Source organism: Lutra lutra, chromosome 4 (assembly GCF_902655055.1).
Source record: "Lutra lutra chromosome 4, mLutLut1.2, whole genome shotgun sequence".
NCBI classification, from domain to species: Eukaryota; Metazoa; Chordata; class Mammalia; order Carnivora; family Mustelidae; genus Lutra; species Lutra lutra.
The window spans coordinates 105708985-105736210 of NC_062281.1; the positions used below are offsets into that span (position 1 = coordinate 105708985).

General features: G+C 36.3%; 1 protein-coding gene across 7 annotated transcripts in view; it reads right to left on the reverse strand.

Moving 5' to 3' along the window:
* The window catches only part of NTNG1 (netrin G1), a 344911-nt gene that overhangs the window by 313833 nt on the left and 3852 nt on the right, over window positions 1-27226 (reverse strand). For all 7 annotated transcript variants that reach the window (XM_047727940.1, XM_047727937.1, XM_047727939.1 and 4 more), the window contains exon 2: window positions 22926-23686. In XM_047727940.1, the coding sequence (XP_047583896.1) occupies window positions 22926-23171 (246 nt within the window). In that variant the 5' untranslated portion in view covers window positions 23172-23686. The remainder of the gene's footprint in view (window positions 1-22925; window positions 23687-27226) is intronic.

Sequence of the window (27226 nt, forward strand, 5' to 3'; positions counted from 1 at the left end):
TCACCACAATTGAATGGGATTCATTCCAGGGATACAGTATAGTTCAGTACTTCCAAATCAATCAATGTGCTACATCACATTAACAAGAGAAAGGATAAAAACCATATGATCATACGGATAAAAGCCATATGATCACCTTAATAGATGCAGAAAAAACATTAGACACAATGTAACAACCATTCATGATAAGTACTCTCAACAAACTAGGTTTAGAGGAAACATACCTCAACATGATAAAAACCATATATGAAAAACCCACAGCCAACATCTGTGGCTGAGTTTTTCCTCCAAAATCAGTAACAGTTCCACTCTGACCACTTTTATTCACCACAGTATTGCAAGTCCTAACCACAGCAATCAGATAAGTAAAAAAAAGTCAAAGACATCCAAATTGTTTAGAAAGAAATAAAACTTCCACTATTTGCAGATGACATGATAATCTATGTAGAAAACCCAAAAGACTCCACCAAAATGCTATAACCGATAAAAGAAGTCAGTAAAGTTGCAGGATCAAAATTAATACAGAGAAATCTGTTCCATTTTTAAATGAAGAAGCAGAAAAAGAAATTAAGAAAACAATCCCATTTGCAATTACACCTAAAAGAATAAATCCTAGGAAGAAACTTAACCAAAAAGGTGAAAAAGAACTGTATTCTGAGAACTATGAAACACTGATGAAATAAACTGTAGATGACACAAACAAATGTAAATATATTCCATACTCATGGATGGGAGAATAAATATTATTAAAATGCCCATGCTACCTAAAGCAATCTACAGACTTAATGTGATCCCTATAAACATAACAACAACATTTTTCATAGAACTAGAACAAATAATCCTAAAATTTATATGGTACCACAAAAGACCATAATAGCCAAAGCAATATTGGGAAAGAACAAAGCTAGAGATATCACAATCCCAGATATCAACATACACTACGAATCTGTAGTAATCACAACACTAATGTAATGGCACAAAAACAGACACATAGATCTGTGGAACAGAACAGATAATCCAGAAATAAACCCACACTTATATAGCCAATTAATCTACGAAAAAGGAAGCAAGAGTATACAATGGAAAAAAGACAGTGTCAAATGTGACTGGGAAAACTGGACAGCTATATGCAAAAGAATGAGAAACTAAACATACTTTCTTATATACACAAAAATAAACTGATAATGCACTAAAGACCTAAATGTGAGGCCTGAAACCAATAACATCGTAGAATAAAACAGGTAGTGGTTTCTTTGACATTGTCCACAGAAACATTTTTCTAGGTATGTCTCCTCAGGCAAGTGAAACAAAAGAAAAATTGAAGGATTGGGATTACACTAAAATAAAAAGCTTTTGCACAGCAAAGGAAACCATCAACAAAACAAAAAGGCTACCTATTGAATCCGAGAATATATTTACAAATGATATATCCAATAAGGGGTTAATATAAAATAGCTAAAGAACTTACACAACTCAACACCAAAAAAAAAAAAAAAATGGGCAGAGGAACTGAATAGACATTTTTCCAAGCAAGATATACAGATGGCCATCAGACACATGAAAAGATGCTCAACATCACTAATCATCAGGAAAATGCAAATTAAAACCAAAATGACATATCACTTTACACCTGTCAGAATGGCTAAAATCAAAAACACAAGAAATAACAAGTGTTAATGAGGATGTGGAGAAAAAGGAACCCTCATTGTTGGTAGGTATGCAAATTAATGTAGCCAATGTGAAAAGCTGTTTGGAGTTTCCTCAAAAAAATTAAAATTACAATTATCGTACCATCCAGTAATTCTACCACTGGGTATTTACCCACCTCCCCCAAGCAAAAAAAAAAAAAAAAAAAAAAAACAGTGAAGACACTAATTCAAAAAGATATATGCTCTCCTATGTTTACTGCACCATTATTTATAATAGCCAAGCTATGGAAGCAACGAGGACATCCACTGATCTATGAATAAAGATGTTATGTATCTATCTATCTATCTATCTATGATGGAATATAAATTTTATATATATATAATATATATAATGGAATATTACTCAGCCATAAAAAAGAATGAAATCTTGCTGTTTGCAACGACATGGACGAACCTGGAGGGTATAATGCTAATTGAGATAGGTTAGACCAAGACAGATACCATATGATTTCACACCTATATGGAATTTAAGAAACAGATGAACAAAGGAAAAATAACAAACAAAAGCCACACTCAAATACAGAGGACAAACCGTGGTTGCCAGAGGGGAGTGAGTGGGGGGATGGGTGAAATAGATAAAGGGGGATTAAGAGCATACTTTTCTTGATGAGTACTGAGAAATATATAAAACTGTTGAATCATACTGTATACCTGAAACTAATATAACATTGTATATTAATTATACTTCAATTTAAAAAGCTGTAAAATACTCTATAAGATCCACCCACTCAAGAAAACAGAGTGTGACACATAAACTACTGAATCAAAGAATATATGTCTAGATTAACCTTTCTAGATTATGGCTAGTTTTATTTTTGCTATATCAATAAATGAGGGTACGGGTTTGGGAGGAAAAAAGGTCAACCTGCATATATGGAGAAGTTCACAATGTTTTGGCAAATTTCAGACTGGCAAAACATGACATGTATTTAAAGTTGGTTAATTTGATCGATTTTTTAGATACTTAAGATATTTCTATAGATTTTGTTGCTGGTTGTTTCTATGATAAACGGTCTAGAGGTCATAGATATTGCTAAAGATATGGAAATAATTATACTATGTGCTTGTTCTTATGTTCACCCAGGATGCAATTCAAAAGAGAACAATTTTAAAATAGATTTACTACTGGGTATATTTTGTTGACCTTGACAAATGTCACCTCAATGTTGCTCCACTTCTATTTTTCCTCAAGGGAGAAGAGCTGTTCATGAGCAGGTGAAGGTAGAAGCACATGGTCAAGTTAAAGCACAGAGAGAGAAACATTTTAAGCTGTCCAGAATATTAACAAGGAATATGATTTGCATATCTCCTGAACATAGCGTCTTATTTTATATATTAGTAACTACTTCATTACAGCCATGAATTTAGAGCTTCCTGAAATTATTTATATTAGAATCTAATATTAAGGTCATTTTTTTTTTCCTTGACATGATTCTAAAATGGAAATGAGAACTTTACCCATGATTTCCTATGATAATTGTGGACTTGCATTTAAGAAAAGAAGGAAAGAAAAGCCATCAGAAGCAACATTTGAGAACTGCCTTCCTCATTTTAGACTACGACTATATGAATAATCTTCTATTTTCACAGTAAAGCTCCCATTATTTATACTGTGAAATTGCAGACTACCTTTTCTCCAGAGATCTCAAAGTTCTTTTCTGGTATCAATTTGTCAATAGCCCATGCCTCCGATTCTATGGAGTCCAGAGGAATCTGTTCGAGCATTATTTCTGTGAAAGCCTTTCATAGGCTTTATAACAACCCAACCTATGGAGAGCATCAACAATGACTGCAAAGTTCTTTTGCCAAGTGCTTATTAACTAACAAAAGATATCTCCATTAGAAGAAAAAAAGTATGGGGGTGCCTGGGTGGCTCAGTCAGTTAAGATTAAGCAGCTGCCTTCGGCTCCAGTCATGATCCCAGGGTCCTGGGATCAAGCCCCATGTCAGGCTCCCTGCACAGTGGGGAACCTGCTTCTCCCTCTTCCACTTCCCTGCCTATGTTCCCTCTCTCACTGTCTCTCTCTTTCTCTCTCTCTCTCTCTCTGTCAAACAAATAAATAAATAAATAAATAAGAAGAAAGTATGGCTTTGAAAAACTGAAAACTCAAGGGCAATGTATTTACATCCTTCTTAAATCTACTCAAGCTTTCATTCAAAGATTAAATTTACACATATTACATACTTAAACTGTGCCCAGTAACATATACTCAATAAAAACTAATTACTTTAATTTTATAAATATGTTATAATTCAACATCTATTATGTATTAGTTATTGTGACTTAGAGCAAGTCATTAACCTTTTTTTTTTTCAAGATTTTATTTATTTATTTGACAGAGAGAGATCACAAGTAGACAGAGAGGCAGGCAGAGAGAGAGACAGAGGGAAGCAGGCTCCCTGCTGAGCAGAGAGCCCGATACGGGACTCGATCCCAGGACCCTGAGATCATGACCTGAGCCGAAGGCAGCGGCTTAACCCACTGAGCCACCCAGGCGCCCCAGTCATTAACCTTTTTAAATTTTATAAAATGGGGATTTTCTACCTGTATATGAGGATTAACATTACTCAAGATGCATGAGACCATTTTTAAGTTATTTCTCATACAAATATGAACTTTTGATATAATAAACCTGGGACTTGAACATCAGACACTTTAGAAATTTAACACTGATAATAATGAATTATATGTAATAATATTAAACTGGGAAAAACATTAACACTGATGTTCTGCCATGTCTGGATAGATTCCTTCAGAATAAAGTTCTTGGCGATCAGCATAAATTCATAGCACTGTAAGGATGGCTGTAGGCAGGCTCATGAAGTTATGAAGATTTCTTCTGGAGCATTGCAAAGCAAATTTTAAAAAGGCATTCAAGCAGTTTTATAAATGTCTCTAACTGGAAAACAATGGTAAAACCAATAGCCCAGTGTGCCAGTGAAAATGTCATACAGTCCTAAATGAGTATTTTGGGAGAAAAAGGAACACTGAGATTTGGGGTAGGATTGTGGAAGACCCTCTGTGTATCAGAGCATATGGACATAAACTAGGTTAAGTTGCTTGTATTTGAATTCTATGTTCATTTTGACCTTTTACTATTCTCACCTTCGAACAAGGACATAAACCCAAGATACATAATGACAGTACCCATGCCTTTGATATGTAATCATCTATTGTTATGTTTTATATAGCTCAATTATGTAAGTTTCATCTCTCCAGCAAAGATTTTGGTAGGCAAAGGCCTTGAATCAAACCAAGGGTCTGGTTTGACTTTTCTTTTTTGGAGTGACTTTTCTTACAACATGTTTTATAGATATCAAAGTTAATTATTTCAGTCAACCTTCATAAAAACCATGCAAAAGAACCAGGAACTCTGTAAGTTTAAATAGGTAACTTGTCCAAAATTACTTGGTTAGGCTTCAATAAGTATTTATTGCATTGAATCTCTGCATCATGTTAAGGACCTATGATTTGTGATCACTGAGCTTGCAAATACGTTATAAGAACTACAGTGCCTTGTATGGTACGTTCCCCTATTTTGTATAGTACTTTGTATTTTACAAAGTGCCTTCACCTACATAATTGTGTTTAATGATTGATATCTTAGAGAGTGGGAGAATATGCTAAGTGTAAGAAATGATGTTACAGTATTATGTAGTGAGAAACACAAGGACAGCTGAGCAGGATTTAGATTAATTCATGGGTGACACAGTCATAACATTTATTACTGTTGAGATAGAGCCACAAAAGGAAATTATTTTAAAAGAAAGCTAAAGACAAGGCTTTGCTTGTCTCCTTAAGCTGTAATGCCCTTCTCTTTCTTCTTCCTTCTCAGAGCAGTTTACTCTTCCTTCAAAGCTCAGCTCAAAGGCCATCTCCTCTATGAAGCTACCACTGAGCCCTCTGAATTTGCAAGGAATTGCATCCCTCTGTGTTCCCACAGGTCTTGACATGCAGCTCTTTCAGAGCATTTATTTTCTTCTTCTTTGTAAATAACTGTTTACTTTATAAAGCTTCTTCAAGGCAGAGACTAGCTTGTCCCTATTAGCTCCCATTTTGCTCACAACAGGGCTCTGGTGGTATTGAATGAACTAGGAGGAACACCACTATTTAAAATACTAAAGACTCCCACCAAATATTCCCAAGGGTCATCTCCTGCCAGATTTGTAAAAGACAGCAAGGGAAGAAGAGATTATTGAGGGACAATAAAAATAAAATAAAATATGAAAATGGACAGAGCAGGGGCGCCTGGGTGCCTCAGTGGGTTAAGCCTCTGCCTTCAGCTGAGGTCATGATCTCAGGGTCCTGGGATGGGGCCCCGCATCGGGCTCCCTGCTTGGCAGGGAGCCTGCTTCCCCTTCTCTCTCTGCCTGCCTCTCTGCCCACTTGTAATCTCTCTGTCAAATAAATAAATAAAATCTTTAAAAAAAAATGGACAGAGCAGAGATTTAGGAAAGCAGAATGTTAGAAGGACACTTCATTCCATGGTTATATATAGGGGCCCACTATGTATCAGGCACTAAACTAATTGCTCGGGATATAAAAGAGAATGAGGCTCTGTCCCTATTCTTCAAGGAGTTTCCAATCTAGTGCAGAAGGCAGTCAAGTAAACAATAATTACAAAACAAAGGGCTAAATTAATTGCTAAAGATAACTACCTACTACAACATGGCAGTTGCAAGTCTAAAAAAACTTTTGCCTTTAAATTGTATTAAAAATATGAGGAGGGGCGCCTGGGTGGCTCAGTGGGTTAAAGCCAATGCCTTCGGCTCAGGTCATGATCCCAGGGTCCAGGGATCGAGCCCCGAGTTGGGCTCTCTGCCCCGCAGGGAGCCTGCTTCCTCCCGCTCTCTCTCTGCCTACTTGTGATTTCTCTCTCTCTGTCAAATAAATAAAATCTTGAAAAAAAAAATATGAGGAAATAAGGTTGGAATTAGATTTCTAATCTTGTGATGACAAAGTTGTTTTACTATAGGAGTTTCAATAATAAAGTTCTATGTTGACTAGCTCTAAGAATATATGTTAAACTTATAAAATCTTTGAGCAAATCTAGCATTTGACAACATCCAGACTTTCTTCAAGAACCATTTTTACTGCCCTATCACCACCAGCATTATGATTACATACTCTCATAGGGACTTTAATTTCTTTTTTAAAATATCTATTATAGTAGTAATTATTGGTATACTTGTTTCATGTATTTCTCCCTCCCTTTGATCATGAGCTCTCCAAGGTGGGGAAATGTGTCTGTCTTGCTCATCTTTACAACGCTAGCTCAGTACCGTGCACATACTAGGTGCTCAATAAGTGCTTGATGAATTGGTTAAATTACTAACATTTGTTAGTTTTGTCATCCAATACCATAAAAAAAAATTTCTCTATGGCTTGCAACAGCTTTTTCCCCAAAGTGTGGTGTTCATTCCAAATGTAGTGTGAGTCCAGAACAAGATCAAATTATAACTGTGAAATCGGCATATTGCACAAAACCAGCAAACACAGTTGGGAAGGTTGTGCCCATCACAAAGAAGCTATGCCAGCTAGTAGATGGGGCTGAGATCTGACCTATTTTCTCCTTTCTAAGCTATGGTGCAAGGATGCATTTCTCGGAAACAGGACCTCTTCCTAATTCACAGTCTATAGTCTTGATAATATAATTTGTTGGTTGCCCTAACTGAACACACTGTATCCAAATACCATATGTACTAAAATATTGGGAGCAAGGAAGAATTATGGATCTAGGTTTCACTTAACTGTGTTATTTTCTAGTAGAGGTATAATTGACAAACAACATTATGTTATTTCAGGTATATAACATAATAAGTCGCTATTTATATATACTGCAAAAGGATCACGACAATAACTCTAGTTAGTATCTGTCACTATACACAATTACAGAACTTTTCTTGTGGTGAGAACTTTTAAGACCTACTCTCTTAGCAACTTTCATATATGCAATACAGTATTATTAATTATAGTTGCCATACTGTACATTACATCCTCATGACTTATTTATATATAACAGGAAGTCTGTACCCTTTGACAACTTCCATCTATTTCACCCTCCCCGCATTCCCAGCCTCTGGCAACCACCAATTTGCTCTTTGTATCTACAAACTTTTTTCTTTTCTTTTCTTTTTCTCTTTTAGATTCTGCATGTAAGAAACATGATATAGCACTGTCTTTCTCTGTTTGACTTATTTTATTAGTATAAGGTCCCCAAGGTCCATCTAGGCTGTCACAAATCACAAGATTTCATTCTTTTTTTATTGCCAAATAATGTTCCTTTATATACCTTATGTTTTCTGTATCTAACCAGTATTAGATATTTGGGTTGCTTCCATATCTTAGCTACTGTAAATAATGCTGCAATGAACCATGTTTCATTTTGTTGAACAGGACTGTGATGGAGATGGAAACCCACTAGATGTGTTTGAGGAAGGGCATAATGTGGATAATACAGTAACCAAGAAAATTGATTTGGGATCCAGCATTTCCATTTCCCACAGTGAATTTCTCTCTTTTATTTCAAAGCATCCATGACAGCCAATGCATTGAGCCATTCCAATAGCTGATTAATAAAATGAGCGTTTAGGGGCACCTGGGTGGCTCAGTCAGTAGGACATCTGACTTTTGGTTTCAGCTCAGGTCATGATCTGAGGGTCATGAGCTCAAGCCCCATGTCAGGCTCTGTACTGCGTGTGGAACTTCCTTAAGATTCTTTCTCTTCCTCTCCCACTGCCCTTCCCCCCTGCTCATGCACACACTCTCTCTCTCTAAAAAAAAAAAAAAAAAAAAAAAAAATTAAATCAAATGAGTTTAATTTAATTTATATTCACATAGTTATTTATTTTGTTAACAGTTTCTTTTGTTTTTAGACAGTCATTATGCTGTCATTATACATGTCTAGGGTATTTGTTAAAACCGTGATCCATTACAATCTCAAATGCAAATGCCATTACAACCATGAATGATTATTTTAATACTGTGTTATTTAGAATACATATCATTTATTTTAAAACCACAGTTGTGAAATTATTTTGATTTTAAATACCTGGCTTGGAGCCAGAACCTCATAAGCAGTTAGTTATTAGATGCCATTTGTAACATCAGGAAAGGCCAGACAGTTCACAGAAAGGGGAACTAAAGGGAAAGCATTCAGAAGATCCCTTCAAACTAGAAAATGAGAATCAGAATGCTTCTAACTTTTTATCAATAGAAATGATCATCACAATGACAAAGATGATTAATATTTGTCGGGCATCTCCTATGTGCCAGGCATTGTGCTAAGTACATCACTATCTTATTGGCCCTCAAATCAAAAACAAAAAAAATGAAATAACTTGATTATGTTGAAACTTGAATGGAGACTGTTTGAATCCAATAAAATATCCCTAAAGGCATGCACTCTCCCAAGGTAGACAACTCATCTTCTGAATGCTTGGTTCTAAATGTCTAAGACCCAGGGATCCTAGAAACTTCCCGTCTAGAAGGGGCAATGGACTCTTTCTTGGGAGGGTATAAATAAATGTAAAGCTACTCCTTTACTGCTACTCCTCCTAAAACAGTGGCAATTTGCCCCAAACAGAGAAGCAAATGTATAAAATATGTACTGATAGTGTACCTATATTGTCAGTATAAATGGAAACTTCCTGGCTGTGGTTTTAATTGGAAATGGAACCCTTTCCTTACTGTCCAAATTTATTACAGTTACCCATCACCCTCAGGTTTTCATCCAGGAGACAAGTCATTCTGGTGATGGATGAGGAAATATTTATACATCATCATAAGCAAGGAGACTTCCAGTTTAAAAGCACTATTGGCTATCGTTATACTCTAGTAATGAAAAAGTGATTTTGGAAAAAAGATTACATACATATAAATATTCAAAATAATTTTTTAAGCTGTGATTTTTGTGTAAATCGTACTGGTCAAAGTATATCTTTCAATTCAGGTGGCCAGATGCAAAATATTACTCTTAAAATTTGTTGCCCTCTGTAAAAAAGATCTAGTCAAGGAAGTTTGTTTATTGTTTAACTCAATATTTAGTCCTGCAAATTTCATGCTTCCTCCTGTCGGTTTGACATTATGAATATTCATTAGTGATGTTCATACAACTTCCAAGTGATTTACTATTAAATAATTAAAACAAAGATGAGAGATTAAGAGCCATGATACCTATAGTTTTATCAAAAATCCTGAGTTAATTATGGTTGCTAGGATAGATCATAAAATCCAACTATGAGTGTCCTGAAAACTTAGGCAATTAAAAAAAAACACGATTTCTAGGGAGCACCTGGGTGGTTCAGTTGGTTGAGTGACCTACTCTTGGTTTCAGTCAGGTCATGATATCAGGGTGGTGAAACTGAGCTCTGTGTAGAGCTCTGTGCTGGGTGTGGAGTCTGCTTGAGATTCTCTCTCTTCCTATCCATTGGCCTCTCCCCTCATACTCACCCCCTCACTCCCCAGCTCGTGCTTCCTCTCAAAAAAAATAAATCTTGGGGCGCCTGGGCGGCTCAGTGGGTTAAAGCCTCTGCCTTCAGCTCAGGTCATGATCCCAGGGTCCTGGGATCGAGCTCCGCATCGGGCTCTCTGCTCCGCAGGAAGCCTGCTTCCTCCTTTCTCTCTGCCTGCCTCTCTGCCTACTTGTGATCTCTGTCTGTCAAATAAATAAATAAAATCTTTAAAAAAAATAAATCTTCAAAAAAAAGAAACACAGTTTCTTAAATATTTTTAGTTACATAACAAGAGGAAATACATCAGTAAACAATGCAAAACAAGACTTAAAAGAACCCTCATAATCTGTCAGTAGGAATGCAAAGTGGTGCAACTTTGATGAATTTGATAATCTGATGAAAATTCAGTACGCTATAGCCCACAGATTAGTTTCTATGTGCACACCTTAAGATAAACAGAACAAGACAAAAGAACTCTTGCTTACATGCACCAAGATCTAGGTATGAAGATGTTTCTTGTTGAGTGGATTGTAATTACAAAAAAATAAAAACAAACAAACAAATAAAACTTGCTAAATTCCCACAATTGAAGAATATATGTATCCAATGGAATAGACAGATAGCATTTTAATATGAAGGAAATAGATTATACAGACCAAAAAATATAATTTATGAAAATAACATTGAATGAAAAAGTTACAGAATAGTTTTTCAGGATGGTAACATTAAAAAACCTAAAGTCAAAACTATAACTTGTTTATGAACATATAAGCTTCATGTAAAAAAATGCAAAAACATGGAATGCAGGGAACTACCCTACATTTATGATACTGGTTTCCTCTGGAAAAGGGAGGCAAGGAACAGACCAGGGGAAGGAAACAAGATGGTTTTGACTCAATAGGTAATGTTTATTTATGTTTTAAAATCCTATTGAAAACAATGTAACTTCATCATTGTTAATTTTAAGTGCTGGGTGTACATATATTTGTTATATTGGTTCTATACTTTAAATTTTAAAAAACTAAAAAATAAAGAAGAAAATGTTTATGATACCTTCAAGATTAAGGACCTCCAACATAGCTTAAATACTTTAAAGACCATGTATGTATTAGAGCAATAATCTCTGATGTGAATGCTATCATCAAATTAACATATCTCTGTGTTAGCAGCCCATTTATTCATTCAACAAGTATTTGTTGAGCCCTACCATGGACAGACATAAGACAAAGTTCCTGTCCTCTGGATTTTATATTGTGGAAGAGAAAAGGGACATAAGTATATGAGGAGTATATAACATAATAAATGTCTAGTCATTGGAATTGATATTCCATCTGTCTGACTGATATACCATCAGTCAGATGGTACCAAGTAAGGCATATCCATAGATGTCTTTTCTGATTGTTCTGTGTTGATGCTGTCCCAGTTGTTAAATAGTTTGAATATCACCCTCTATAATAAATTTAATGAAGAAAATATTAAGCAGGCTCAAGGAATGGATAGAGCAGGAAAGAGATGCTATTTAAATAAGGTGATCAGATAGGCTTCCTTACAAAAGGTTTTTCAGCAGAGACTTCAATAAAAGGTGGGAGGGAGCTTTGGGAAGATTTTTGAGAATGCAGGCCCAAACAATAAGGCAAGAATAAAATTTCATTTTTGTGGAACACCAAGAAGTTGCAGGCAGACTGGACTGAGCAAGGTAGGGAGTGATCAGAGTGGACTTCAAAGTGGTTTTTAAGGACCAGATTACATAAGACCTTTCAGGCAGTAGTAAGGGTTTAGATTTAATTCTTAATGGGACACAGCTAGGGAGGAAATTGAACAAGGACAGGACCTGACTGATTCAGGTTTTTAAAATTTTATCCATATGTATATTATATAATTATATTCCCTAATTACATAATGTTTATATTATATATTTTATTTGTATATTATATTTATACTATATGTGTATATTTCTATATTTATGTTATATGTTATATTATGATATATGATATATTATGATATTATAGAACATGAATTTGGTAACAGGGGAGGAGTTTGCAAGCAAGGAGGTCAGTTAGGAAATACTGCAGGATCTAGCCTGGATATAAAGCTGGTTGGGACCTAGTTGTTAGAAGTAGAGAGGGTAAAAAGCAATCTGATTTGGGATAGATTTCTGAAGGTTTAGCCCACAGGACTTGCTGATATGTGTTGTGAGGGACATAAATGAGTTAAAGAGGATTCCTAGATTTTTCGTCTTGAGCAACTGGATAAATATAAGCTGCTGTTTATAGATATGGGAAAGACTACGGGCAAAATCCATTTGGGGAGAAGAAATCAAGAGTTCTATAATAAATGTGTTAAGTTTAAAATGCCTACTAGACAACTGAGTGGAGACAGCATGTAACAGTTGTTATTGATACTGTTAAAAAAAATCAAAAGCATCACCCTAACTACTTTTCTCAACACCTCCCCCACAAGAATATGATTTTGTTAACTAGCCAACAGTTGCTGACTTATTATTCTGGTTTTAGATGGTGAACACAATATGTACTCTGCTCTGTATGATTTCTAACAGCTTATTTCCATTTATATGAACACGTTAATGGAAAAGAAAGCAGGAATGGAAACAAACACTGTTGATTGGTTCTCTTATCCCTGAATGAAGACACTCATCGCATAATGTGTATTTCCAACATTCCCCACACTCTGTTTACAGAATCCAATTTTCTGAGGTTATTTCAGATAAAAGGCTTTTTAAATAACAAAACCATAGTATTGTGCTCATAGTCCAAATCATAAATGTTATTTTAAAAAAGTTTTCATGAGGGTTGTATCCCACATATGACAAATAAAATTAGGGATGAATTTATGGTATGGTTTAAGAGTAGGTCATGCATGTCAGACTGCCTGGGTTTATATCCTGTTTACACTACTTGGTTGGAAAAGTTATTTAACCTCATGCCTCAATCACTCCACCTGATAAATAAGGACAATGATAGGACTACAGACATGAGCAAACAAAGGTTGCGTTTAGTCCGGTGCATGGCACCATGTAGTTCTTGATAAAGATCAACTACAAACATAACTTGTAAAAATACAGCATGAGTTCAGTTCAACAAGCATGTATTAAGTACTACTGTAGGCTTCACACTCTGCTAGGCACTATTACAGCGCTGACTCCAGTGATAGCTAAAGAGAATGTGATTCTGAGTCAGACAGTAGACACACTGATGCTCCTTAACACCCTGTACAAGTTTAGTATTCTAAACTTTGAAGTCAGATTTCTAATGGAGTGGTCCAGGCATCACAGCCAACCTCAAATGGCCCACCAGCCCACTTTCTCTATCCTGCACACATCCTTGTCTGTAACTTGTGTTGACCATGTACGTTGAATTCTCCTCTCCCTTGAGAGAGAATTGCTCGGAAGTATATTTGATTTCTTCATTTTGTCATTTCCAGGAAGGAAAGAGAGCCACAGGAAAGAAACAGAAAGTTACATGGAACAGTGAAAAATCATTGTTCAGACATGACCTGATTATAATGTGAGCTGCTAGACCTCTCAATGGACACCAACGCTCTGGAACGAAAAAGGACTATTATCTCTGTACTGAAGCAATATCCAGCCCAATTCTTCATTTAATATTTTAGAAGTCAGTTTCAAAGTAGGTCAAAAAAGGAAAACCAATTCTGGCTTCTTCCTTAGCTCACATCTTTAATTTTCATGGAACTGATACTATGCGAATCTATCTATTCCCAGAAAGACGAGAAGGAACTTACAACCTGCCAATCTCAGTAAGTTCTTTTCCAATATTATGCGTGTGAAACAAGTTTCATCGCTTTCCCCTTTTGTAGGAAAAGAAATTCTGAAATCTAAACATGGCACATGAAAAACTAGTCTGCCCATTGGCCTGGTGAATTAAAACCAAAGCAGATTTCACACCAGCCACTTTATAAAATTAATATGTTTCAGTATGTAACTCTTTCCAAAGGACTGACTGTCAGGGAAAAGGGGGGCTTTACTTAGGGTAAATGTCAACTTTTCCAAGTTCTTACATTAGACCAAAGATAAGAGCAGGTACTTAGATGAATTTTTCTCAGCCCTGAGAAATTTTTTTCAGCCCTGAGATGATAACTCTCTGCCACCAAAATCCTGTTCAAGAATATAAAATTTCCACAAAACGAAGGGTGTACAAAAGTCTCTGAAACAAGACATGTTCTTCTGGAGGAAAAGATACTCATATTTTTAAATTAATCAACTGACCAAAAAATGGTGTCTGTTTAAAAGGCCCAAATTTGCATATTCATATAATTTTTCAACAGAAAAAATTGGGAAAAAAGGCAAAAAGTGCAAAAACTACTACAACTAGGAATACGAAAATGTAAATGGTCAAGAAACATATCAAAAACCTACCTAGTCAATAAGCAAAAAATGCATCTTTGAAAAACTAAATGTCATTTCACCTTCTGATATCTCGTTTATCAATGCAAAATGTTAGAGGTCTTTATCTTAGCAGAAAAGGGGGTAACGATAAAGATAATTTTATCGTTTATTATTTTAGTAAGTATGTATTTTCATTTACCTGCTAAAGCCCTATGTTAGAAGAAATTTTAAGAATATACATTCCAGTATTGATGAGAATCTCATGCCTACCACATTTTTGTAAAATGCTTAAAAACAGAGTATACTAATCAACTTTCTGGAGGGCAATTTGACTCCAGTTAAGAGCCTTAAAGCATGAAAACCAAACAACCTAAAAGTCTAGAAACAGAACATTGGTGAAAAGAAATACCCATACAAAAATAAATAAATAAATAAAAATAAATAAATAAATAAAAGAAATACCCATACAGTAGAATAATACACAGCAGTATATCTCAAACATATAATGTTGAATTAAAAAAGGAAGTTCTACAATGATTAGCATGGTATTTTCCCAGTTATTCAAAGTTTCAAAAACAATCCTACTTACAATCTATGGATCATAATCAATATACAATTTTCAATTACCTATTAAAATGAAAAAGAAATATAAAGGAAGAAAAATGTATCAGAGGGCAGAGCACATAGGAAGGGTAAATACTTTTTTTGTAAAGCTTTTGTTTGCATTGTGTATGTGGGATTGTGTATTTAATGAGTTGTGATATAAAATGTTTCTCACTGTGGATCAATTTAAAGCAAGTTTTAAAGCCACAAGTACAGTTTACAAGGTGTAATTTGCTCATCCTTAGCTTGTTGCTCCTAAAGAGGTCCCCCAACTTTGCTCTCTATTATGTAGCAAAAGCTGTATTCCTCCTATCTCTAGACACTCTCCAAGTCCACACAAAAGCAAGGCCCAGAGAGAAGTGCCTAAGTCACACATGCTGATTTCAGTCCCCATGACTGACATATAGAATGCTATTTAGTTCAGTAATGATTCCATCCTTGAGAACACAAGAATACAGCCCTATACTTTAGCATCAGCTAAATATGATACAATGAGCTTGACAGTCTAAAGACATGTGCATTTAATATGGAAGGTTTCAGATGTGGGAGAAGGATACGTTCAATAAGAAAGACTATACTATATATGTTCATCACTGCACATAACCAATAGAAAAAGAAAAGCAAAGAACATCAAGTTGTTGAGGTGAGAGAATAATGAAATACTGTATACCCACATAATGGGATATCTATAGCTATCAAAATCATATGTTCTAAGAATACATAATGATACAAGAAAATGCTAAAACTGTAGTAGTAAATGAAAAAAGAGGAAAAATGTACTTGATATGATTCCAATTTTTTGAAACAAAGTATACATATTTAGAGAGAAAAAGACTTGTAAGAAATATGGCAAAATGATTTCAATGTTGTGTGTTAAGCTCTTCTATTGTTTCAAAATTTTCTATTTGGAAAAATACATTTAAAAGATTCAATTAGAAATGGAATTTGAAAATCCCTCATATATCACTTTCAGTGTTGGAACACTGAGTAGATTTTGCTTCTCCCAACTCTCTTGAGAACATCCTCATAAGCTTCCCAAGTATGGTAGCTAAATTTTCCTAGTTGTCTCTTAATTTGAAGAGGAAAAAAACAAATACATGATAAAAGTTCTCAAGAAATAGAAAACAATCTAGAAAATCAAGTACTATATTCAATCAATTGATCAATTAATAAATTAAAGACAATATTTGTTGCCTAGGAAAATAGTAAATGTTATGAGGTAGAAAAGCAATAAAATGTGTAGTTTCTGTTGAGTTCCTACTGGGCATCACAAAGTACAGTAGGCTCTTGCCTACGTATCTTCTCATTTGAAGAGTAGTGATCCAGGGGTGCTGGGGTGGCTCAGCCCATTGAGCATCCAACTCTTGTTTCAGCTCATGTCATGATCTCAGGGTTGTGAGATCCAGTCCAGTGTTGGGCCTCCTGCTCAGCAAGGAGTCTACTTGGGATTCCTTCCCTCTCCCTTCTCCCCCCTCCTCTTCTCTATCCCCATGCTTTCTCATTCTCTCAAAATAAATAAATAAAATAATAATAATAAAAGAGTAGTGATTCAGATAAAGAGGCAGCATAAACACATGAAATACATGTGCATGTGGGTGTATTAATCAATAAGATGTAACAAGTGCTAAATGGAATGGTGCCATATAGTAATAGCAGTACATAGGCAGGGCTAATACCGATATATAGCAAAGAAAATGATAGGAGCTGAAATTTGCAGAAAGTGTGTTTAGAGAAGCCAACCTCACATAGACCTTGAAGGATGGATGGACTTGAGAAAAGTGGAGAGGAGCACAGACTATTCCAAGCAAGAGAAATGTCCTCTGCTTGTCCTCATAGAGAAAACACATGAGATGAGGGACTTCCTATGGGATGACCCTAGTCCTTAAGGTCAGAGGATCAAGATGCCAGCCCAAGACCCATCCTATGTACAGTCCCAAAGCTAGAAGAGAACCCACCCCCCTGCCACACACACACACAAGATCTGAAGAATATGCCTGAGACTCCAAAACAATCTGGAAGGACTATGGTATTTTTAGGAGATTGCTTCTCACACTTTTCAAGTGATATTCCTCTAGACTGAGAGCAAACAAGATTAATTCTTGGGGGACAGAGGAGGTACCTCAAATTGATCCACTACAAGGCACTTATTATTTTCTCATGTTCCACCTTTAAAAATCTTGCATTTGTAGATTCAGTTAAATGCTCCCCCTAATCTTTGTGTAATATTGGAGCTCCAGGCAGATGAGCCGTCCTAATCTTACTCAGCATACTCCACCATCAACTAAGTTAAAAATACATATATACACACATACATTATATATATAACATATATGCACACATATAGAGGTCTATCTAACCCATCAGGTTCTATGTTTTTTGCTCCTTCTCCATACTGCTATATATAAGGTCATTCTACCATTAACCAGGCCACTAGGCAGTCCTTTAAACACGGTGCTTGAATCTGCCCCACCCGGGCTTTTTGTATCTCTCTCAGGCACTGTTTAACATTAGGTACTTGACTACCAGAGAGTATTCTCCAAGTGGCCCTCTGATACATAGCAAAATAATATTTCACCTTTAAATTCTGAGGGCTGGCTATGCTTGTCTGCTTCCCCATCCTCTGAGTACACGCTACTTCGTATTCATCTTGCTTAGGACTCTTCTCTACTGCCTTTGGAGGCAGGAAACACATGCTATTTAACTTGGATTCTCACCATCACCTCTTGGTTTTGCACGTGTTCTACACTCAGTTCACATCACTGCATTCAGTAGCCTGCAATAATATTTGTGAAGCATCAGCCCATCAGAGACTGAGGCACTTCTGCCCTTAGAGAACACTGTCTGAGAATATTTAGTGACATAATACGGTTTTAAGTTCTGTTAGACCCACAGTAATCTTTCCCAGAATCCTTCCAACACTCCTCCACCGATATATGGTGCATGCTGTGCCAATGAGACTCAACCCAAATGGGGCAGTCCTCTGCCCATCAGATCGCTATCCCTAAGTCCCCTGGATGTGCCATAGGGTCCCAGTGGGAAATAGTGAGAAATAAAGTTGAATATAACCAGATTTAAAAACTTGATGCAACAGATAATAAGGAGCTCTTGTAGGCTCCTCAATAAGGAAATACTTGGTACAGGGATACATCAAAAAGATTGATCTTCGTGAAACTTAATTCATTGCAAACATGAATTAAGCTTTTCTAAGAAATAAGTCCAAATAATGAACTAAATAACAAGGAAGTGTTAATAAAGACGGAATCGAAGGTTTTTTTAAAAATTCCATTCTGGGCTAATTAAGGGATAAATCAGTTCAAATGAAAGATGTCACTGTTATTAAAACTTCATTCATTGATTGAATTATGTTTCATGTGAACAGAGTATATTTTAAGATTATTTGATTATTATATAAGTCAATGTCATTTCCAGTTTTTGGAAAATGGACATTAATGTCCTGTCACTGAAAATGTAACTGAGTTTATCAAATTAATTTCTCAAAGGCCACCTGATAGCCACCAGATGGCAACCTGCACTGATGTCAGATTTGAAATTTAAGTTATAGATAGCCCTGTGACTATGCATTACTGCTCGCTCATCCCACTGGGTTCCTTTAATATCATAAAACACAAAGGCTTTCTACTACTTTCCTAAATTCCATTTGAACACAAAGAAATATGTTCTAACCACAATGCTTGCAATAATTAAAGTCTTTTTTTTTTTTTTCTTACTAGGAGTCTACCTAGAAATAGTGCAATATGGAATGATCGTTAATAGACCTATTATGGTACTTGAATAAATGCCTATCAAGAGTGCAGGCAGCCATTAGTAAATTTCCTAAAGAAAATCCATTTTCATTTCAAATTCTGACATTTTATTTAGAAAAATTACACCCTTTCTTTTAATTATTTCAGTAAACATAATGAGGGTATTGCTAACGACCCCTCTGAGTACTTTATTTTCTCCATTTTTTAGTAATATGAGTCTACTTGTAATTAAAGGCACACTGCATTAATGATGCTGGGGTCTCCAAGGGAAACATTTAATGTCCACCTCATAATATTATGCCAAAATTACATGCACAGAAGACTTTTTAATAATCTTTGTTTCCTAATTTAGTTTTGATTGGCTCTGAAATCCGCAGCAGCTCTCGGGGGTTCACATTTCCATAGCCATCAGCACTTCCGCACCAGCCATTGTACAAACGCACATGACTTCTCCCGTCTGCAGGCTCCCTTTCAAAGCTTCTGTTTAACTTATCCAGAAAATTAGCTGCAGGCTGGAGATAATTGCAGATAATTTTGCCATTTTTAAGCCACTGGGGTGTTGCGTGGAGATATGACAGCGAAGTTTGTCTAAACACAAAGAACAAGTCAGAGCTCTGTGTTTTCACTTCAGCTTTACATGCAGGTTCAGATCATCCTATTTGCTCTTTATGCAAATTGAAACAAATTGCAGTCACTAGATGATCTGTGTTTTCTGACAAAGCTGGGCTATGGAAAGGTTTTTTTGTGGCTGGGAGAAGGACATGATCTATAGGAACATACTAACCCAGCCTACCAACAACAAAAAAAACAAAAAAGGCTAACCCTCTTCTACCTCTCAGATCCTTAAAAGGAGTATATTAAATTAAAAAGAAAATGTATGGTCTGACACCAATTCATATGTGTGTGTGTGTATTTATTTCCCCTATTCTATTCGCATAAATAGAAATGTCAGAGTGCTCCCATAAAATTAACATAATGCTGGTAGTATTAATAGACAACCATTTAAAATCACTACACACTGAAGAATTATTAAATAGGTCATCCAGGTTAGGAAGCAGGGGTCTATTTTCAAATGGAATCATGTGGCCCTTTTCGCCTAAAGTTTTACAATAAACTATACGCTCCCTCCCTGAATGGTCACTGCCATATGAGGATGGGGCATTAGAGAAAGGCAGCAACAGTGGCTCTTAACGCATTGCCAATGAACTTCAACTTTATACAAAACAAATCAGCTATGGGAACTTCAGGGTCTTTCTCTCACCAAATGGCCCCTTGGTGCTCAGAATTGTTATACTCATAGCTAATAAGGGTGTCACTAACAGAGCGGGTGATTTCTGAAACCATTTTGCAAGCAAACATTTACATATAAGGGCTAAGTAGTGACTGTGCTTCTGTGGCAGCTCCCCTGATGTAATGGGCACTAACGACTCTGAGGGAGCAGGTATGGATGCATGTGTCAAGGAGGAAAGAACAGGAAAGTCATAACACAAGTGACTTTATGGATTCCCATTAGACCTTGGGCTAAGGAGCACCTACACCGGTCTGATACGACAGCTTCCCAAGACAGCTTTACAGCCTTGTGTCAGGAACACTTACGCTAAAGAGTTTTATGGAAAATCCAAAACTACAGAGAAGTGTTGCTGTATTAGGCCATTGTTGTTGACTTGGCATATAAGATGCTTAGAAATAGTCCCAAAATCTGTGTTTAAAGGATAGGTTATTAAATCTGCTATGCCAGTCATATGCATATTAAGGAGTTCAAATAAAGCATTGATAGGTAGCATCCTACAAATCTTATGCTCTCCCTTGGAAAATAATTCTGCCCATTGACAAACTTAAATGCACTAAGTATCTGCATCTGACTAAGATGTGGCCTTTTAAAAGACTACCTTGTGCACTTGGGGGTAAATGTATTAAGTATTCACATTACTGCTCTTGAGAAAGCTGGGGGATATCATTTTAATTCTTTTTTCTCTTTTGGTTTCTAACATCACACAGCTAGTGAACTGGGAAGGAACGGACTTGTTTAAAGACTAGACCATGTCCCCATGAAAGGCAGCCATGCAAAGTTCTGTAATGTGCCCTTTTCCACTCATGGTAGGAAACAGAGGCACACTGAAGACCCCAAGTAAATCCTTCCATGTGAGGACAGGAGCAGGGCTCAGTCAGCGTTCTCTTGCCAGGGGTGGAGATCAGGAAAGCTGTGTTTTTAAAGCACAGGCTGAACACACCATACAGGGCTGATGTAAGTGGAAAGAGCACCCTAAGAAGCAGATCTGCTATATTACTTAGATTTGTAAATTATTAAACAATTCCAGAATAGGCATATCACTATAAGTGTCATGTAAGGAATAAACAGAGCTACAGCGACCTTTGTAACATGAAAAGCTGGCCCAGAACTCATTCTCTTGCTGTGAGAAGTGGAAGACTACATGACCTATTACCTACCCAGCAATTGCACCACAGATTTGCAGTGAGACCCTAAATTTGACTTTTTATGAAAGATTATCAAACACCTTTCTATAAAGCCAACAAAGGTCCCTGCTCTTTTACAGATTTATCATAGTTTTGCTAATGGGGTGGAATAAACTACTCTTTTGGAAGTTTCTGGTTTCTAAAACGTAGCTTTTTTGCCCTTTTTTTCAAACCGCATACCTGTTTCCCAGAAAGACGGGTCCTCTCTTTGAAATATTTAGTCTTTCAGGCCACTTTAGTCATAGTGACACCTAATAGCCAAGCTCTTTTTCTCACTCTCCACAAAATCGGGTTTAGACTATAATTCAAACCAGTCCCCAAAGGCAGTTCTGAAAAATGGCAAGCCGTTAGCTTTTAGGTAAAAACACTCTTTATTGCTCAAAATTGTTTCCTGTTACAAAACCTTTTCTACAGTGCTAGGTATAAGATGATCTTATGCTAATTTAACTCACTGGGGACTGTGAACAGATGCTACTTTGATTAATAGTTTCACTATCCTGAAAATGCCAGGCCAGGTTCAAGATAATAAAGTCAGGTAAGAATACTATTAAAATCTGCCATATGATTATATCTGTTCTGTGGAGAGAAGTGGGATCACAATTCCAGTGTCAAATAAAGACCACCTATAATAAAGAAAAACACTGACATAAACCAAATGAATATACTGTCTGAATTCTTTAGCACTTTGACTTACATCATGTTAATCATCAAACTCCTTACCTTATAGGTAAACTTTCAACCACATCCTAAGTGAAAATTCAATGCATCACTCCAATGTTACCTTTTCACCTAGGATTTAACTCTCTGCCCAGGAAAAGACTTATGTATACCACAAAAACAATGAATTCTGTAATTCTGCTTATCAAAGGATGGTATCTGAATTTGTATGCCCAGGTCATTACTTTTCAGCAAATGCATTTTCAACATTCCAACAATCATATTTAAAATACCCATAGAAAACTGTGACCCTTGAAAATAAGGTGCTGCACGAGTTGACAAATGAGACTTTTCCAGAGGCATTAGCTCCTCTCTCCTTGCTTCTCTTCTCACTGATCTCCTAAACGAAGACTTCCACACCCAAGCAGTGTCCAGATGAGGATAACCATGAGCTCTAATCTAGCCTTGAACTACAAAATTCAGGGCTGGCCTCATACAGGTATCTGAAGAAAACTTTGTGTTTTTAAACTCGGTTTACCAATGGAGCTTATCCTTTATCATGATGCATATGACCTAATCATATTCCCAGACTCCAATCTGAAATTTAACCTTCAGTTGAACTTTTTCTTTTATAATTTATATACAGTACACCAGTCTCAGTGGAAGCTTTGGTTTGCAGGAAGACAGAAGGTACATTCCAGTGCATCACTCACACTGCAATGTGTAATTCCAGGTCCTGCAAGCCAGCCTCCAGTGAGAAGGAAGGATCTGTTAGCACAGATCTGCCCCCCGCAGATTCAGCTCATTGCATGAGTTGAGTCTTTACCCTTGCCACACTTGCACACATATACGACACGCTCCCACTTCATAGGAAATAGTTATACAAAAGGGTTGCCTCACCATTGCACAGAATGTCTCAGGAGGGTCTCCACAGGTAATGTCCGGAGGATCTAGTTTTACTTTCAGATATTTGGTCATGTCCGTGGATTCCGGCTGACACGCCATGTAATCCCAAACTTTCCCTTCTTCTGTGTAAATCTGAGTCTTACACACGTCATAATGTCCCCATACCAAAGGGTAGGGCTGCATCACTGAGGACACTGTAACCCAAAGGGCATGAATTGACAGGAATCTTGACAAATACATCTCTAAATTCTTGGCAATCTTCGCAGTAATAAAGCAGGGTTTGATTATCTGTGAGCTAGGTCTATTTTACATATATATATATGTCTATATGTAGGTAGGGTCTGTATATTTAAAAAAAAAAAAAAAGGAGGATGAACCTCAGTGTAGATTCCAAATCTAAAAGCGAAGGGTTGATATTGTGTGCGTTCAGGTATATTGAGGACTTTGGTGGAAGCCTAACATATTTGGACATTAGGCGTTGACAATAACTTGCCGCTTTTTTGTTGTCCTAGAACATATCTATTAGACTCGCGTCTGGTTTGGTGTTCGTAAAAGATGTCCAGTGGCAGAGAATGATTTAGCAAAGTGATGGCTCTCCTGCTGTACATCCGATAACTCTGGGTGATCCTCGGTGCCCACAGCTCACGAGGGATGCTCAGACGCACCAGGATATCAGTATCTGAAGCAAAAGGATGAATGTCTATAGCCAGGTGTCTGCTTCTCATCAATCATTCTTTCCTTCTGGCACCAACACCCTTTAAGAAACAATAAGAGTAAGAGTTATTGCCCCAGAATCAATGCATTACAAACTGTATGATATGTTGACATTTGGGAGGTTTGATGCAATATAAAGCAAATTGGTGTAATATGGATAACCTTTACTCTGCTGCTTTGCTAGAATGAGCAAACCATAGAAATTACTCACATTGGGGAGAATCTTGATATGAAGGATTTAACTCTTCCATAACAAAGACAGATGTGCAGGTCCCAAGTGAGTTACATGTCCTCACTTCAAAAATTATATTTCCACCTTGACAAAACTGAGAGCAAGCCCCTAGATTTAAACATTTCTCATGAATTGCAGTGCTAGAAAATCTATCAGGAGAACAATGGGCGAAATGAATGCTTTTATAACATGACAAAAAAGTGACAACTACTTGTATGCCTTTGTCTATTGGCAAAGAGACCCTAAAAATCTCTAAATTCCTTGTACATTTCTTAGCTTTTGTTAGCTGGAGTGAAAACCAGCATTGTTGGCACAAGGCTGTCCCCTTGGTTTGCTCATTATATTGGAAGAATTTAGCCTCTTTTGTTTAGTTGCAGTAGTGATAAGATAACTTGGCTCTCTAGAAAAAAAAAAAATACTCAAAAATAAAACCAAAGGAGCAAATTTTCTTTTCACAAGAATCTTCTATTTTCTTACATCTTTTTATAGCCATTACATCTGCATTTGCACTTACTTTCTGTAACAGAAGAAGAGAATTTGTCCCAAAGGCGAGTATTATACCCTGCTTTAAAACTAAAAGCTCTGTAGTAAAACGCACAATTTAAAATGCACACATAAAAATAGCTGAGGGTGAGTTACAGGCCATGAAGCAGAATAATATGGCACTAATTCTAAGAGAAATAAAAATTACTGTTTAACAGTACTTTAGGTTAGCTGATAATGCACCCTCCACAAGTATGGGTTCTAGTCATGGAGAGGTGAACTGGCAACTTTGCTCTTTAGAAATGACTGTCCAAGTCAAACCAAACAACAATATTTGGAAACCAGGTGTAAAAAAGAGGTATTGTGTAATTAGTTCGTTCATATTGTCAGAGTCCCAGTAACTGTTTTTTAAACAACTGGAAAAGGACAAAAAAAGCCTGCAGTTTAGAAAATATCATTACGGACCCATTAATTCACATCAGGCGCTTTAAATAGGGAAGTTTGCTATCTTCAAACAATCTTATAAAAGGAAGTCAATATATTTAAATAATGCACCATCTTGAAATGAACTCAGCCACAGACTATGAAATGCCACTGGATGGTTGAATAGTGTTTCCATAGCAAAGTAATTTATAATAATTGCTTTATGGATGCAAGTGCAATTTTCATTATATTCAATTCATAAAATGTTATCATACAGCTGTAATTTGTGGTATTTTCTATTAGGAAAAGTGTTGAATATTTGAGTTCCTATGAAGCAATAATTAGCAGTTTGTCTAAACATGGTATAAACTGCAGATTTGAATCTGCCTCCTCCTTATAACACATAGGTGTGTTGGGCACATTTTGATATCTTAAACTAAAGGGAAAGAAATCACAGAGAAGCATGTGCTTTGGCTACTGCAGCCCTCTGCTTTTTCAGACTCAGTGGTAATCTTAAGTTGATATTTTCAGAAACGTCCAACAATTTGACAATTAATAATCTGTAAAGGTGTTAAAATAATACAAATGCACATTTTCTAGATGCATTTTCCAACTGTGTTTACTACTTCATTATAACAAGAACAAACACTTTCATGGGCTGTTGGGGACCTGGGCCTGGGCATTACAACAGAAGAAGTGTAAAATCTACTAGACTAGAAATTATTAACTTCAATTCTTAGGTTCCAATACATAGCAACTTCTTATCAAGAACAATATAATCTTGAAAGACCGGGAATGGACTGCTCTGAGTTTGAATTGAGTGAAAATTATGAATTAGTTTTTAATATTGTTTTTAAAATGTGACCTTAAGTATACGTTGGAATGCTCTGAGATTAACCTTCACTTTTTTTTTTAGCCAGTAAATGTTACCCCCTAATTTATTTATTCTTTGTAACTCTGTCTTTATCCACATTTTGCCTTTTTGCAACCACTGAGTAAAGGATGACCACATAGATGTACGTGGAAAATTTGGGCACTAAGGAAATGTATGCGAACCTGTTACTATTTCTTAACACAACAATCCCAATATAACGAATTCTCATTAAAGAATAGCAGAATTATAATGATGGTCATTACACAGAATTATGGACTATACCATTGATCGAATTTAGAGAACTGACAAGGAAAAATGCAGAGGAGTGCAAGATATTTGAATATTAGGCAGTTGCAGGACTGTGCGGTAGACATTCTTGACAAGAAGCAGCCAATTATAGCTTAAATTTCTGGCACATAACCAGTTGTGATTAATAGTTTTCCATTACATTACAGACATATTATTAATGTATTAAAAATGTCAAGCTTTGGCAAGCACTAATATGGCATGGCTCAGTTAGTCTGCAGAATTTACATTTAATGAGCTCCCATTGACACAGAAAAAGATATTGACCACGGCATATTACAGATCAGGAGCAGAGGGTCACTAAACTGTTCTTTAACATAATTGCTTAATTTCATTCTAATTTTTGTATTTGTAGCATGTAATCTAGAATGTATTCTTCATGTCAGGTCTCCTTACTTTTTTTTAGTGCCACTTACACTTCAAAGAAAATCCTCTTAATTTAAAATTAAGAAGAAATTAAAACTATGAATTTCCAGGACACACAGTGGAAAAGAGGCCTCTGTCAAAATGGGGAATTTGCTACTCAGTATAATTATGGAGTTTTCAAAGACAATAAAATGATATGAAAATAGAATACTATTTACCCCAACCTCTATTGCCTAATGGTACCAGTTCCCATAGGGCTATGCGTTTCAACCAGGTTAAAATCATCAACAGCTTCTTAAAAGCTAGGTCAGCACAGCAAATAGTTAGGCAAACGGATAATGAGAAGGACAGTTAATGACATATTTGGGGATTTAATATACCATACCAACCCCTTCTGGCCCATAACTGACCTAATTGCCAAGTAATGGGGGCTTTGAAACTGCCTCAGGTATCCACATCACCTAAATGTGAGCAGCTTCAGAAGAGCTCCGTGCAGCCCCAGGTACCAGTTCTTTGCTTTGCAAACCTTGGGAACGAACTGTTTTCAAATAATGCCGTCACCTCTACCTGTGCACTAAAGCACTTAGAAGTCCACTTTAATAAAAATACCCATTAATATGCTATGAGAACTCCATAGACTCTCACTGATATATAAATTTGCAGAGCCAATATGAAAACATAAAATTATGTCATATCCTCAAGTTGACAGATGTTATTCATCTGGACTAAAAGGGGCTATAACATGGCTTTGCATCCACAGGACATCTTTTTCCAGGATTCTGAAGCTAATTCCCCTCCACCTGGAAATAACTTTGGAGAAGGAATTTCACAGGCCTTTTCTCATCAGAAAAGAAGCCTTCCAAAATAGTACATGGGAGTCGTAGTGGTCAATGGTAT